Consider the following 17371-nt stretch of genomic DNA (forward strand, 5'->3'; position numbering starts at 1 on the left):
GAACCTCCGGGAATTCTCCATTCTGACGGAGACATGGGGGACCCCAAAGATCGACCTGGCAGCAACACCAGCGAATGCCAAATGCACAAGGTTTCTTTCCAGGGCACCCTTTCCGACAGCAGAGGGGACAGACTGCCTTCTTCATCCATGGAACTTCAATCTGGGATACATCTTTCCTCCAACTCCCTTGATAGCAAGGTTCCTATCCCGGCTCCGAGGGTCATCGGTCACAGTGATCGCGATAATACCATTCTGGCCAAGGAGACCGTGGTTTACGACTCTCCTGCAGCTCAATACCCGACCTCCAATCCACCTACCGGTCTCAGCAGATCTCCTTCACCAAGGTCAGCTCCTCCATCCGGCTCCAGACAGACTCCACTTGACAGCCTGGAGGTTGAGAGGGCTAGACTTAGGGAGCAGGGATGTTCCCAGGCAGTTATAGCAACCTTAATGCAGGCCAGGAAGGTCACCACGAACACTGTCTACACCAGAGTTTGGGAAAGATTCGCCCACTTGGCGCAAACCAAAGGTTGGAATCACGCCTCTCCGGATCCTTACCAAGTCCTGGAATTCCTGCAGACGGGAATTGACAAAGGCCTGAGCTCAAGCACCCTGAAGGTGCAGATCTCCGCTCTGTCTGCCAAAACGGGCACTAGATGGGCCCTGCACCCCTTAATAGTTCAGTTCATGAAAGCATGCATTAAAATCAGACCGCCCAGGAGACCGTCCTTTCCGGCTTGGGATCTCTCAGTGGTTCTGGAGGGGCTGTCCAATCCGCCCTTCTTTCCACTCAACTCAATCTCCTTATGGGACCTGACCCTAAAGTTGTCCTTCCTCATTGCCATTGCTTCGGCTAGGAGAGTGTCGGAGTTACAAGCTCTCATGTCAAAGGAGCCATACTTAGTTTTCCTGCCCGACAGGGTGGTACTGAGACCTTCGGATCGCTTCCTCCCCAAGGTTACTTCGGCCTTCCATTATGGCCAGGATATCGTCTTGCCATGCCTCTCTAACGAAGATGGTGATCCACATGCCTTGGACATTAAGTCTGTGATTTCCAACTACCTATCGGCCACTACCCACCTGCGGTCAACAGACTCCCTACTGATCATACCTCACGGAGCCCGACGAGGCCAGGCAGCCACCTCTCGGACCATCGCCTCTTGGCTAGTTAAGGCCATCGAGAAAGCATATTCCACTCAACGGCTGGAGATCCCAGAGGGCATCAAAGCGCATTCAACCAGGGCAGTGGCTACCTCTTGGGCAGCATATTGTGGAGTATCTTCGGAGACCATCTGCAGAGCAGCAACCTGGTCTTCCAGGCATACCTTTATCACCCACTACAGGGTTGACGCCGCTCTGTTGGCGACTTCTGAATTTGGCAGATCTATCTTCAGGGCCAATTCTTCGGCTCTATAAGAAATAAAATACTTTTGCATTGAACCCGCCCGACTAGCGAGTTATTTCCCAGTGTGTGCTGCCATGAATGCGTCAGGAAAACGGAAAATTGTATACTCACCTTTCCGTAATTTTCCTTTCCTGACGCATCTTCATGGCAGCACACAGCTGCCCACCCTGTTGTTCAATGATGATGATATTTACGGAGAATGATGCCGGGTGTCTCCCCTTCAGATTTATAGCTAACCAATCCTGTCAGGTTGTGGGGGCGGAGTCACAACCCAGTGTGTGCTGCCATGAAGATGCGTCAGGAAAGGAAAATTACGGAAAGGTGAGTATACAATTTTCCGTTTTCTTTTGGTGGTATTTGATCACCTCTGGGATTTTTATTTTCTTCAAAAAAAAATGACTGAAAATTTAGAAAAAAATAAGTTGTTTTTTTGTTTCAGTTATAAAACATTGTAAATAAGTACGTTTTCTCCTTCACGGATGGGCACTGATGGTACTGCACTGACGGGCACTGATAAGGCGGCACCGATGAGGTGGCACTGATGTGGTGGCATTGATGGGCACTAATATGCGGCACTGATGGGTGGCACGGATAGGCAGCATGGATGGGCACAGATAGGCGACACGGATGGGCGGCATGGATGGGCACTGATGGGCGGCATGGATGGGCACTGATAGGCGGCACGGATGGGCACTGATAGGTGGCACTAACGTACTAATGTATGTGTTGTATTAATGGATGCCAATCGTGCCAAACAATGCCTGCCAATCAGTGATGCCCATTGTGGGCACTGATTGGCATCCATTATTTGTGATTGTCATCCCTGGTGGTCTAGGGTGGCATACCTGTGGTGGGCATCCCTGGTGGTCTAGTGGCATCCCTGGTGGTCCAGTGTGGGCATCCTCGGGGGGGGGGGGCTGTGCTGATAATCGGCACAAACCCCCCTGTCAGAGGAGCAGCCGATCGGCTCTCCTCTACTCGCGTCTGACAGACGTGAGTGAAGAAAAGCCGATTACCGGCTTTTCCTGTTTACATCGTGATCAGCCGTGATTGGACACGGCTGATCACCTGGTAAAGAGTCTCCGTCTGAGACTCTTTGCCTAGATCGGTGTTGCGGGGTGTCAGACTGACACCCTGCAACAATAATCGCCGCGATGCGCGCCCCTGGCTCAATATCCTGAGGACGTCATTTGATGTCCACTCAGGATTTTGAAACCACTTTGCCGACGTCTTTTTGCATAAGGCGGATGGCAAGTGGTTAAAACATATCTAATCAAAAAAAATTGAAAAATCCAGTTTCTTCATAAATTTTGGCAAATTCTGCTACATATTTTTGGTAAAAAAAATTCCAACAGGCGTATAATCATTGGTTTGTGCAAAAGTTAGAGGCCCGGATTCACGTAGAAGCGCGCATCTTTGTGCGGACGTAACGTATCCTATTTACGTTACGCCTCCGCAACTTTGACAGGCAGTGCAGTACTCTTAAACCAAAGTTGCGGCGGCGTAGCGTAAATAGGCTGGCGTAAGCCCGCCTAATTCAAATGTGGAAGATGTTGGCGTGTGTTATGTAAATTTAATGTGACCCCACGTAAATGACTCTTTTTACGAACGGCGCATGCATGCGCCGTATCCCAGTGCGCATGCTCCAAATTAACCCGCAAGAAGCCAATGCTTTCGACGTGAACGTAAATGACGCACAGCCCTATTCGCGAACGACTTGCGCAAACGACGTAAAACGTGAAAAATTGGACGCTGTTCCGACGTCCATACTTAACATTGGTACGCCTCATCTACGCCTCATATAGCAGGGGTAACTTTACGCCGGGAAAAGCCTAACGTAAACGGCGTATCTGTACTGCGTCGGCCGGGTGTACGTTCGTGAATTGGCGTATCTAGCTGATTTACATATTTCTAGGCATAAATCAGCGTACACGCCCCTAGCGGCCAGCGTAAATATGCAACTTAGATACGACAGCGTAAGAGACTTACGCCGGTCGGATCTAATACAAATCTATGCGTAACTGATTCTAAGAATCAGGCGCATAGATACGACGCCTCAAACTCAGAGTTACGACGGCGTATCTGGAGATACGCCGGCGTAACTCGTACGAGAATCTGGGCCATAGTGTCTACAAAATATGGGATATTTTTTTTTCCAATTAAAGTTTTTATTGAGCATAAGAATTGTCATAACAAAGTAGGTGATATAGTCAAAACATTCTTCCAGGGCATCATACATTGCAGCCAATTTGGTCTGTGCGAAATTCAGGTTCATCCGATAAAACTTTTTCTATTTGTGTATACAGACCTTATTGCCACTTTAACTATGGGATATTTTTATGGAATTATTATTGTTTTTTATTTTTATTTTTTACTAGTAATGACGGCGATCAGCGACATTATAGCAGGACTGCGACATTTGTGGTGGACAAATTGGACACCATGTGACACTTTTTTGGGGACCAGTGACACTAATACAGTGATCAGTGCTAAAAAATATGCACTGTCGTACTAAAGACATTGGCAGGCAAGGGGTTAGAAGGGGCAATCAAAGGGTTAAATGTGTTACACTATGGCGATTTGCTCTGTTTACATTGGCAAACCGCTGTTCTGTCTGCCACGGAAACAATCGGCGGGACAAATGTGTATATCCAGGGCGCTCCAAGAATTTGAATCCTGACAGATAAAGTCTGTGTTGGAGAGGGTAGCAGATCTTCACACACTTTAGGCAGCACTCAGGGAGACGAGCAATCTCTAATGGGAACAGAAAAACAAACAAGGCGCCTCTAAGTGCAGAAATATAAAACTTTTAATATCCCCTAAAGGGGTTAAAAACACTTACAAGATGGTGGATGAAGCAGGCATGTAGCAGGTAAGTGTGTCCAGAAGATGTTCCAGTGGCAGGGCAGTCCCAGTCCGATGATAAAGCTTCCAGGGAAGTCCACAAGATAACAGCCAATGAGCTGTTCCGAAACGCGTCCCGCCTCTATGACACACTTCCTGCTCTCTTCCTGTTTGTGTTCCATGCTGGTTTTTGTCTCGCTTCCTCTGACATCATCCCCAGGCTCCATCACCATTGTGTTCCCTAAACACTCACAGCACAAATTGGCTGTTATCTTGTGGACTTCCCTGGAAGCTTTATCATCAGACTGGGACTGCCCTGCCACTGGAACATCTTCTGGACACACTTACCTGCTACATGCCTGCTTCATCCACCATCTTGTAAGTGTTTAACCCCTTTGGGGGATATTAAAAGTTTTATATTTCTGCACTTAGAGGCGCCTAGTTTGTTTTTCGGGACCTGCTGATTGGCTCCCACTGTGTAAAGGCACAGCGGGAGCGGGTCGCCGGCCGCGCGTGTGCGCGCGGCCCAGACCCGGTAGAAAAAAATCATGTACAGGTACATGATTTTGCGCTAAAGGGCCGCCCTGCCGCAGTATAAGTACGTGGGGCGGTCCTTAATGCCTCGTACACACGGTCGGACTTTCCGAGGAAAAAAAGTCAGACGGGCTTTTTTCCACGGAAAGTCCGGCTGTGTGTAGCCTCCAACGGACATTTTTGGTCGGAAGTCCAACGGACCTTAGATAGAGAACCTGACAGACTCACGGCGGACTTTTGCATGGTCAAAAGTCAGACCGTGTGTGCGAGGCATTAGCGGATAAACACAGTCCATAGACATGTTTTGCTTGTTGACTGATTCTAAATTTTCATCCTGGCGCTCATTCCTACATCTGGCTGGTTCTACTGCTTGCTGAATTCTTGCAATTGTGACACTTTAATGCCGATTAAAAACTTGGCTTTAACTTTTTGATGTATGGGTACGGGTACGATGTACCCGATACCCATTCACATAAAGGGGGGTAGTCGGGGTCTGGCCTGCAGACCCCAACAACCACAGCCCAGGGTTGTTTGGAAGAGGCCCTTCTCCCCATCAACATGCAAGCACCCATGTAAGTAGTTTCTTTCTTTAATTACTTACTTGGAACTGGCTGTTTTTTCTTATTCTTTATACATTCGCTGTATATTACTTCTGAGGTGAAGAGACAGTAGATTAACACATACAACCATTTATTTTAACCCTCAGTGTGAACGTAACCAGCTCATCCTTCAACAAACCCAGACTTTGGTGGAACGGGCGGTTAGTTTGGCCCCTCATGAGGCCAGTTTTGCCACTGAACATGGCTATCAGCTTGTTCTACAAGGTCGCATTAAGGAAGCTTTAAAATGGTACAAAACGGCAATGAATCTTGACGAGTCCAGTGTGTCTGCACTGACAGGTAAGACAAGGCAGTATTCATTTTACATGCTCATAGTAGATTGATTGGCCAAGATCAACATGCTAGTGCACATTACTCTGTATCAGTGGTTGTAAACCCTTACAGACCACTTAGGCCCCGTACACACGACCGAACATGTCTGCTGAAACTGGTCCGCCCGTGTAGGCCCGAGCGGACAGGATTCCAGCATACATTTGCCCGCCGGGCCTTTTTCCAGCGGGCAAATATTTCCGGACTTGTTTTAAAACAGTCCGCTGGAATCCTGCCTGCTCGGACATGTTCGGTCTTCTGTACAGACCTACCGTACATGTCCGAGCGCCCGCCATCCCTCGCATGCGTCGAATGACTTCGATGAATGCGTGGAAGCATTGAACTGGCAGGGCCGCCCACGTCGCCGCGTCATCGTCGCGGCGACGGCGCGGACACGCCCCGCGTATTGTTTACGTGCGAATTTCTGTATGATGGTGAGTACAGCCACCATACAGAAATCCCCGGGCATACATGTACGGTGAAAACGGTCCGGCGGACCGGTTTCATCGTACATGTATGCTCGTCTGTACGCGGCCTTAGACCTACAGGTAAGCCTAGATTAAGGCTTACCTGTAGGTGCAAGAAATATCTCCTAAACCTACACGGTTTAGGAGATATTTCCAAAAGACATGCACCGATGTCTACGGAAATTACGAAATTAAAAGTACGAAAACATTTTAAATCGAAAATTCGGGATTTCGGAATTTCTAAAATTTGAAAATTCCACAATTTCGAAAATTCCACAATTTCGAAAATTCAGATTTTTTAAAAATGTTATTTTTTAAATTTTTGAATTTTTCATTTTCGAAAATGAAAAATTCCAAATTTCGAAAATGAAAAATTTCGAAAATTTGAATATTGAAAAATTCAAAATTGAAAAATTTGAAACTTCGAAAAAAAAATCGAAATTTTAAAATCGAAAATGAAAAATTTGAAACTTAAAAAAAAAAATTAAAAATTCGAAATGTCTAAAATTTGGGATTTTTAAAATTAAAAAAAAAAACTTTGTAAAATTCGGAAATACTAAAGATTGGAAATTTAAAAATTCGGAAATACGAAAATTCGGAAATTAAAATTTCGGAAATTAAAAAATTCGGAAATTCGAAATTTCGGAAGTCTGAAAATTCGGAAATAAAAAATTCGAAATTAACGAATTTCCAGATTTTCGTTAAAAAACTAATTAGAAACTAAACAAATTGCACATGTCTATCAATTTGTCACATCGGTTTAATTCTTGTTTAGCCATTTATCAGCATTTGTTTCTTACAATTGGTTCATCACGTTTTTTCACTTAGCGCTGTACCTCATTATATATATTATCCCCTGTCTTATGCATGGTTCACTGCCGCCACCACCAGTGGAACCTGTCCCCCTTACTACATATAATTATCACACACACAGAAAATAAGATCCTTTTTTTTATGTCTAATAGGCATCATTCGGTGTCAAATAATTGAAGGACAGCTACAAGATGCTGAACAGCAGTTGGAATTCCTTATGGAGATCCAGCAGTCTATTGGAAAGTCCGGGGTAAGTTACCAATGAAAGACACTGTGGGGTTGATTTACTAAAACTGGAGCGTGCAACATCTTTGCATGCTAGCCAATCAGCTTCTAACTTCAAATTATTCAATTAACCACTTCAGCCCCGGACCATTTGGCTGGCCAAAGACCAGAGCACTTTTTGCGATTCTGCACTGCGTCGCTTTAACTGACAATTGCGCGGTTGTGTGACGTGGCTCCAAAACAAAATTGGCGTCCTTTTTTTCCCACATATAGAGCTTTCTTTTGGTGGTATTTAATCACCTCTGCGGTTTTTATTTTTTGCGCTATAAACAAAAATAGAGCGACCATTTTGGAAAAAAAAGCAATATTTTTTACCTTTTGCTATAATAAATATCCCCGAAAAATATATAAAACATTTTTTTTCCCCTCCAGTTTAGGCCGATATGTATTTTTTTACATATTTTTAGTAAAAAAAATTGCAATAAGCGTTTATTGATTGGTTTGCGCAAAAGTTATAGCGTCTACAAAATAGGGGATCGTTTTTACTAGTAATGGCGGAGATCAGCGATTTTTATCGTGACTGAGACATTATGGCGGACACATCGGACACTTTTGGCGCTATTTTGGGACCATTCACATTTACACAGCGATCAGTGCTATAAATATGCACTGATTACTGTGTAAATGTGACTGGCAGCGAAGAGGTTAACCAGGAGGGGGTGCTGAAGGGGTTAAGCTGCATTTAGCTGCATTTTGGTCCGGGGCTTAAGTGGTTAAAGGTGGAAAAAATTCTGAAATGATTTATCTTTGTCTCATTTTTTTACATCACAGAAACCTGACATTTTATCAGGGGCGTGTAGACTTTTTATATCCACTGTATGTAGATAATTATATTTTCTCCCTATTTTTCTTTGTGCAGGAACTGTCTTACTTACGTGCTCTCCTTGCTATGAAGAAGCAGAAAAAGCAGGAAGACGTTATTCATTTGTTGAACGATGTTTTGGACAGTCACTTCACTTCACTACAAGGGCTGCCGCTCGGTATTCAGTATTTTGAGAGACTTAACCCAGATTTCTTGCTGGAAATTATAAGGGCATATCTCAATTTCTGTCCTAATCAGGTAGCTATTAATTCTCTATTGGCAAAATGCATTTTGAGACTATCGTAGTATGTAGTCCTATGAAATCCAATGCCCCCAAACCTGGTTCAGCTCATGTACCATCTTAAATGGAAAACTTATGGTAGGGTGGATTTCCTGTTTTTAGGAGAAATTTAATCAAGGAGAATCAATTTGGCTATGACCTAATAATATATAATAAAATGGCACGAGGCACAGACTGGCAGGACTGTTGACAGTGTATATGTGTCATTTGGTTTTCTTACATACACATGGCGAGGGGCTTCGGGATATATGGCTGATTTGGAGAAAACAAACATTTATAGGCAGATTCAGAGCGAGTTACGCCGGCGTATCAGTAGATATGCCGTCGTAACTCTGAATCTGCGCCGTCGTAAATGTAAGTGCATTCTGGAAACCAGATACGCTTAAATTTGGCTAAGATACGAGCGGCGTAAGCCTCCCACGCCGTCGTATCTTAGGGTGCAATTTTTCCGCTGGCCGCCAGGTGGCGCTTCCGTTGAGTTCGACGTAGAATATGTAAATGACTAGATACGCCGATTCACGAACGTACGTGCGCCCGTCGCAGTAAAGATACGTCGTTTCCGTAAGAGGTACGCCGGCGTAAAGATAAAGCTGCCCCTAGTTGGCCTAGTCAATGTTAAGTATGGCTGTCGTTCCCGAGTCGAAATTTGAAAATTTTACGTTGTTTGCGTAAGTCGTCCGTGAATGGGGCTGGACGTAATTTACGTTCACGTCGAAACCAATACGTCCTTGCGGCGTACTTTGGAGCAATGCACACTGGGATATGTACACGGACGGCACATGCGCCGTTCGTAAAAAACGTAAATCACGTCGGGTCACCAATAATTTACATAAAACACGCCCCCTCATCCTCATTTGAATTAGGCACGCTTACGCCGGCCCCATTTACGATACGCCGCCGTAAGTTAGGAGGCAAGTGCTTTGTGAATACAGCACTTGCCTCTCTGACTTACGGCGGCGTAGCGTAAATACGATACGCCGCCGGAAAGATGCGCCGCCGTACCTGAATCTAGGTATTTGTTTTTTCCTCAATCTTTAAGTGGCGTTCCACCCAGATTTATTTGATTTTTTTTACCAAAAAAAAAAACATTTTTTAAAAATAAATTATACTCACCAGAAAGGGCTGTTGCTATGCGGAAGTAGCTCTTCTGCCTTTTCCTCCAACGCGGTCGTCTTCTTCCTCGTCCTCCGTCAGCGGTGTCTTCTGGTGAATGGGGCGCGCTGCCTTCTGGGAACAGTGTGTATCCCAGGAGGCAGCCGCCCATTTACAAAGCGCCCTGCGAGTCGCGCATGCGCAGTAGGAAATGGGCAGTGAAGCCATAAGGCTTCACTGCCTGTTTCCCTTAGTCAGGATGGAGACGCCAGGACCGAGCGATCGTCGTCGGGGGCCCATCATCGTGGGCGCCCAGGACAGGTAAGTGTCCTTATTAAAAGTCAGCAGCTGCAGTGTTCAGGGCCCTGGAGCCTTTGTAGATCTTTGGGTAGGAATAACCCTACATCCCTAGGTCCACTTCTTACCTGGCAGACAGGCCTTGTTATACTTACAACCCCTAGTAAAAAGTATGGAATCACTCTTGGAAAATGTTCATTCAATTGTTTAACCGCTTTAGCCCCAGACCATTTTGGTGGTCAAAGACCAGGCCACTTTTTGCGATTCGGCACTGCGTTGCTTTAACTGACAATTACGCGGTCTTGCGACGTGGCTCCCAAACAAAATTTACGTTCTTTTTTTTTTTTTTTTTTTTTTTTTTTTTTACAAATACATCTTTCTTTTGGTGGTATTTGATCACCTCTGCGATTTTTTTTTTTTTTTTTTTTGTGCTATAAACAAAAAAGAGCGACAATTTTGGAAAAAATTCAATATTTTTTACTTTTTGCTATAATAAATATCCCCCAAAAATATACAAAAAAATTTTTTTTTCCACAGTTTAGGCCGATACGTATTCTTTTACATATTTTTGGTAAAAAAAATCGTAATAAGCGTTTATTGATTGGTTTGCGCAAAAGTTATAGTGTCTACAAAATAGGGGACTGTTTTACGGCATTTTTATTAATTTTTTTTTACTAGTTATGGCGGCGATCAGCGTTTTTATTTATTTTTTTATCGGGGCTGCGACATTATGGTTGACACTTTTGACACCATTTTGGGACCATTGTCATTTTTACAGCGATCAGTGCTATAAAAATGCACTGATTACTGTAAAAATGACAGTGAAGGCGTAGCGTATGGTATGGCGTAACTGATTCTAAGAATCGGGCGCATAGATACGACGCCACAACTCAGAGATACGACGGCGTATCCGGAGATACGACGGCGTATCCGGAGATATGACGGCGTATCCGGAGATACACCGTCGTATCTCATACCTGAATCTAGCCCTATGTGTAATTAGGCCCTTAATGACAGTCTGAAAATATTCTGAGACCCACAAACAATCCTTGTGTTGAATGCTTGTTGATTGAATCTGAATTATGTGAACTGTCTTTTTATCTACTTCAGCCTCCCATTCCAGGTCAGCCAGCATCCCCTCTATTAAAGCACTGTGCCTCTGTTCTGGAAACAGTAGTGAAGGTGGCTCCAGGCCTTCAGCAAGCTGTCTTTTTGATAGCAAAAGTGAAATATTTAACAGGTATGTTCAATAATAGTAGAGATTTTGTTCATATTGATAACATTTCATCTGTTCTGTCTTTTTTTAAGAGCTTTTTTGTAATCTCTGTAAAGTTTTTTTTCTTGCAGTCTTTTGGGGAATGCAGGAGTATTAAAGGGGTTGTAAAGGTAAAAGTTTTTTCACCTTAATGCATTCTATGCATTAAGGAGAAAAAACATCTGCGGATTAGCGCCCCCCCCCCTGTTTACTTACCTGACCCCTCAAAAGTCCTGCGCTGTGAACGCGCTTGCTTCTCGGCCAGGCTTCCCGGCGAATTCAATGGTTGATTGAAAGCAGTGCAGCCATTGGCTCGTGCTGCTGTCAATCACATCCAATGAAGCGGCGAGCCAGGGGGCACAGTGGAGGTAAGTATAACATGTTTGTTATTTAAAAAATAAAATTACCTTTACATACCCTTTAAACCTCCTGGTTATTAGAGATAGAATCACACAGTAGAACCACATCAAGACAATTGAGAGAAATTTACTTTTGATGAACCGAAAAAAAGGATAGGAGAATAATGCACTGGTTATAGTATAAAGCAGAGGGTACCTTAAAGTGGAGTTCCACCCATAAATATAACATTACATCAGTAGTTTTAAAAAAATGTCATTAGTCCTTTAAGAATTTTTTTTTTTTTTTTAGATGCCTTCAAAGTGTTGTTGCTAGGCAGAATAGTTGATCTTCCCTCTTCCTGCACCTAGGTGCTTAAGCTTCCTAACCTACACCGCACAGACTCCTGGGAATGTAGTGGGTGTAACTTTCCAGGAGTCTGTGCACTGCCCAGTCTCGAAGAATCATGTGACTTGGACAGTACAGGTGCTGAAACCTGATCTGAAACCTATTACACTGCTTGTGCAGCACTGAGCATGTGCGAGATCTGCAAGGCTGAAATCCAGGAAGTCATACAGTCTGGCTTCATGATGCCCACACTTAATATGGCCCCAGTCAATTTCTATTTTATAAAGTGTCTAAATGCTGTAACAACCTAACAAAACGGACCTTAGTTTACAGACTAACTTTACTAGAATACATTAAGCTTGTGTATTACAGGGGTATTTATATTTAAAAAGTGAAATTACAGCCGGAACTCTGCTTTAAGCAAGAAGGAAGTCTGATGTTCTAGCTTCAGAGTGGTGTGCACTGCATTGACAAGAGCCAAAATGGTCTCATTGCACTAGAGAGTAATAGCAGTAGACGGCGGCTCCTCAAGGGTAAGCTCATTTGACAAAAATTTGAGCAACTCTGAGTCAAAGTCTTTGCAGCTGACTGCTGAGAATCTGTAAATCAGATACAGAATCTGCTAGAGAGGGTTCAAAAACAAGCTTGGAGTTCTATGCTTAGAGTCATTAACAACCTCAATACCGCATGCTGTCATATGACGCCCTGAGGGGGTGATATCTGAATGATGGGTGCAGCTACAGGCATCATTCAAATATCCTTCTTTTCAGCTTTTCAAATCTGCGCACCATAAGAACAATCAAAGCGGAAGTTCCGCCTCTTGATCATTCTTATAGGCGACGGGAGGGGACACCTTACCGCCATCCGGTGCTTCTCCAGGCTCTCCCATGCCATCAGGGGCCCGGAGAACAAATCGGACAACGCCGGATGACAAGGATAGAGAATCTCTATGACCGTTGAAGGCCTGGGCGCGATTTTATGATGTCACACCCGGGTACCCGGAAGTAAACAATGCCACAATTGCGGCTGTCGGCATGAGATCGGTGAATTTTTTTTTTCCCGATCTCATGCTTTTAAGCCTGGAGGGGAAATGTGGAGTCTTACTGATCCCGCATCTCTCCATAAAGAGGTTGCAATAGATTCCTATTACAAGGGATGTTTACATTCCTTGTAATAGTAATAAAAGTGATCAAAAAATTAAATATGTTAAAAAAGGTGTAAGAATAAAAAAAAATGTAAAATGTTATACTCGAGTATAAGCCGACCGGAATATAAGCCAAGCCACCTAAAGTTTACCACAAAAAAATTAGAAAATGTATTGGCTCGAGTATAAGCCTAGGGGTGTCCATGTGCATGCCTCGCTGTGCCCATGCCTCGCTGTGCCCATGCCTCGCTGTGCCCATGCCTCGCTGTGCCCATGCCTCGCTGTGCCCATGCCTCGCTGTGTCCATGACTAGACTGACATTTAACATGGGAGTCTATGGAAGGGGTTTCTGGGTTTGAAAAATCGGTGCTCCCCAGCCATAGGTCCCCCAGACAACAAACTTTTCACACGTATAGAGGAGAAATGGGGCTACATGTGTGCCAAGAACCGTGTCCAGGGGATCTACGACCGGCCGGTACCGGGTCCCCAAATTCACCAGAGAAATTACTGTTTTAGCATGGGAGTCATGGAAGGGGTGCCTGGATTTGAAAAATCGGTGCTCCCCGGACAACAAACTTTGCACACTTGTAGAGGAAGAGTGGGGTTACATGTGTGCCAAGTTTGGACCTATGGCCGGCTGGTACCGGGTCCCCAAAGTCCGGGAGATCAGGCGCAAAAAGGTGACTAGAGTATAAGCCGAGGGGGGCATATTCAGCACAAAAAAAGGGCTGAAACGCCTCTGTCCACGATAGCTCGCGCTCAGAAGCAAACACACACGTAAGTGCCGCCCACAACACATATGTAAACGCCGTTCAAACCACACATGTGAAGTATCGTCGTGTGCGTTCGAGCGTGTGCAACAATTCTAGCACTAGATCTCCTCTGTAAATCTAAACTGGTAACCTGTAAAAAACAAATTGAAGTCGCCTATGGATATTTTTACGTTTGGTGCCATTCCATGAGTGTGCGCAATTTTTAAAGCATGACATGTTGGGTATCTATTTACTCAGCGTAACATCATATTTCACATTATACAAAACAATTGGGCTAACTTTACTGTTTTTTGTTATTTTTTTAATTCATTAAATAAAAGGGGTTTGAAAAATGATTGCGCAAATACCATGTGAGATAAAAAGTTGCAATGACCGCCACTTTGTTCCCTAGGGTGTCTGATATAATGTTTGGGGGTTCTGGGTAATTTTCTAGAAAAAAAATTATGATTTTTACATGAAGGAGAGAAGTGCCAGAATAGGCCCTGTATTGAGGTGGTTAAATAACTGGGTAATTTGGGTCATAAGGTGTTGCATGGCCATATTAAAAACTTTAGCCCAGAGGGCAGAGATCCCAGACAAACCTACATAGAGCCAAGGGGGAAGGATACTCTAGCTGCAGAGGGCATCATGATTTCTGGCTGCAAACGTCGGCTCCATCAGCAAGCAACCCCCAAACTGTTGGTAGAAATTGACCTGAGGTCACCTGCTAGAGCAGGGGTCTCCAAACTGCGGCCCGAGGGCCAGATGTGGCCCTTCGCTAGCCTTTATCCGGCCCTTAGGTTTTTTTTCCTCCCACTGATATGAGGCACTGTTCTTCCCACTGACTCCAACAAAGGGGCACTTTTTCTTCCACTGATACCAATGATGAGATACAATTACTCCTACTAATAGGGGCACTACTCCTTATCCTACTGATCGCAAACTATGAGACCATATTTATTCTCGCCAATGCTGGGCCCGGGCATTTTCTACCCCGCTGGCCACAATCCGGCCCTCCTTAAGGCTGAAGAACAATAAACTGGCCCTTTGTTTGAAAAGTTTGGAGACCACTGTGCTAGAGTGAAACTGTCCCCTCCAAGAGCCCTTCCCACTGTGTCTAGAATCAGACTTGTGGAGATAAGAAGAGGCAGCTACCTACGGTCTGCACCTGAGGGTCTGATAGCTAGAGGTAACCAAAAGTACTGTAGGTGCAGTAAGAACATAATAAAGTTCCACAAGGCTCTGTGCAACCGAAGCAGCAATGGGGAGATGCTTCCTCAATGCAGTATGGTGGGAAACGGCGTTGCAGAGCATGCTAGTGCAACACCCAGCCAGCAGATGATGTCCTCTCTCTGGCCAACAGTGTTCACCTCCTCCACGGCGAAGCCAGCAGGAAATAGGGAATAATGGCACCCAGTGATCATTGAAAATGGTAGAGCTCCCAGTAATCGGAGCAGCCAACCTTCTCATGATGCAAGCATTCAGAGACCGAGGAAGTGCAGAGATAACAGCATCAGCTCTGGACCTGACAAGCGATCTGCAATTGACTTGATCATGGAAAGTGCCCCGTGCAAAGCCCAGTACAGGTCACTAGGCTAGTTCCACATCAGCCAGTCCAGGGGGTTCAGATGCAATGAAATCCAAATGCTAGGCTCATAACCAGTGTGCCAGATAGCTGCATCGGTGGTGTAGAGAAGAGAGCTAGTTTTTCTGTGAGTGTTTTGTATTTTTTTTTTTAATGTATAGCTGAAAACTGGAAGGCCGTTCAAATGAAAGAGTACAAAGAGTACATTAACTCCTTACATACAGCATCCTAGTCCTTGGTTACATAGTTAGTCAGGTTGAAAAAACACACAAGTCCATCCAGTTCAACCATAAAAAAAAAAAAAAAAAATATCATACAACCCCAAATACCCAATTCTATACCCAGTTGATCCAGAGGAAGGCAAAAAAAAAAGCAGGGGAAAAAAATCCTTCTTTATCCCCCGAGAGGCAATCAGATTTTCCCTGGATACACTCTACCTATAGATGTCAGTACACAGTTATATTCTGTACATTTAGGAAAGTATCCAGACCTTTCTTAAAGCAATCTACTGAGCTGGCCAGAACCACCTCTGGAGGGAGTCTATTCCACATTTTCACAGCTCTTTCTGTGAAGAAACCTTTCCATATTTGGAGATGACCGTAAAGTGAATACCGTATTTATCGGCGTATACCGCGCACTATTTTGCCCTGAAAATCAGGGAAAAATCGTGGGTGCGCGATATACGCCGATACCCGCTTTCCCGCCACGAGTTTGGATACTGCGCCGGCATATACCGAGCGCAGTACACTCGTGTATCTTCGGGCAGTCTCGGCGCCTCTCGCACTGACGTCCTGAGCGTACAGGACGTCAGCGCTACAGTTGCCGAGCCTGCCCGACGATACACGAGTGTACTGCGCTCGGTATATGTCGGCGCAGTATTCAAACTCGGCGCGGGAAACGAGCGGGGAGGACGCCGGAGAAGGACGCCGGACCCGACGAAGAGGACACCCGAAGCCGCAGACGGACCCGACGAGGCCGCCGATGGACGCCGCGCAAGACACCAAAACTGTAAGTACAAAACATATTTTTTTCCACAGGAATTCGGGCAACTTTAGGGGTGCGCACTATACGCGGGAGCGCGCTATACCCCGATAAATACGGTAACTCAACACCAAGTTCACTATATGGACCCCTTTATATATTTGTACATGTGGATCATATCCCCCCTTATTCTCCTCTTCTCAGAGAGAATAAATTCAGTTCCTCTAATCTTTCCTCATAGCTGAGCTCCTCCATTCCTCTTATCAGTTTCGTTGCCCTTCTCTGCACTTTCTCCAGTTCCCCGATATCCCCTTTTGAGAACTGGTGCCCATTCCAGATGAGGTCTTACTAATGATTTGAACAGGGGCAAAATTATATCTCTGTCTCTGGAGTCCATTGGTGTTCTTTAACATAATTTTTCTCTTTAAAGGTGAAGTTGAAGCAGCTCAGAGTAATCTTCAACATTGTCTTGAACATAACCCTTCATATGCCGATGCTCACCTCCTGATGGCTCAGGTGTACTTGTCCCAGGACAATCTAAAACTGTGTTCACAGTCACTGGAGCTCTGCTTGAGTTATAGTTTTGAGGTGGGTTGTGGAAATAATTATTGGAAACTGATGAGGCTCAAAACTTCAGATTTTTTTTTTTAGGTTGAATTATAAAGTGTATAAATGAAAAGTACTCATCTCATTCGTACAGTACAGGGCACACAAACTTTATTCTTAGACCATGGCTTATATGTCACTACATTCAGGTGATTGGACACTGGCTAAGCTTTGCAGGGTACACCCCTAATATAGCCATATAACGCTGCCCATTTTGTTGGGTTCCAGTTATTTTGACAGTGTGCTTAGGTGATAGATCCGGTCTCCTGTTTCTCTCCTGTTGTTTTCTCTCTCTCTCTATATATATATATTTTTTTTTTCCTTTCTAAGAAAAATTATACTGAGAATGATACCTTTATAAAGATCTGACTGCTTGTTGCCTTATGGCTCAGTAGCAGTATCCAAATCTTTTACCCATCTTGGGAAACGTACCCAGAATAATTTTTTTTTGCACTTTACAATTATTCACTTTATAATTGAACTTCAATACATTTTGGAGTTTTGAGGTTCATGTCTATTGGTGTGCTTGCTATATTTCTGAATGTGATTTATATGTCTGCCTGCAGTTAGTAGCTTTCAGGTGAGCACAAGTTCA

The 17371-nt window shown here is 44.5% G+C and overlaps 1 protein-coding gene across 1 annotated transcript in view; it reads left to right on the top strand.

The window, feature by feature from the left end:
* The window catches only part of TTC21B (tetratricopeptide repeat domain 21B), an 87286-nt gene that overhangs the window by 31439 nt on the left and 38476 nt on the right, over window positions 1-17371 (top strand). Inside the window, exons 9-13 of the mRNA XM_040358061.1 lie at window positions 5490-5682; window positions 7145-7242; window positions 8137-8337; window positions 10880-11009; window positions 16601-16758. Coding sequence (XP_040213995.1) covers window positions 5490-5682; window positions 7145-7242; window positions 8137-8337; window positions 10880-11009; window positions 16601-16758 — 780 coding nt within the window. The remainder of the gene's footprint in view (window positions 1-5489; window positions 5683-7144; window positions 7243-8136; window positions 8338-10879; window positions 11010-16600; window positions 16759-17371) is intronic.

This window comes from Rana temporaria, chromosome 6 (genome assembly GCF_905171775.1).
Source record: "Rana temporaria chromosome 6, aRanTem1.1, whole genome shotgun sequence".
Lineage (NCBI taxonomy): Eukaryota > Metazoa > Chordata > Amphibia > Anura > Ranidae > Rana > Rana temporaria.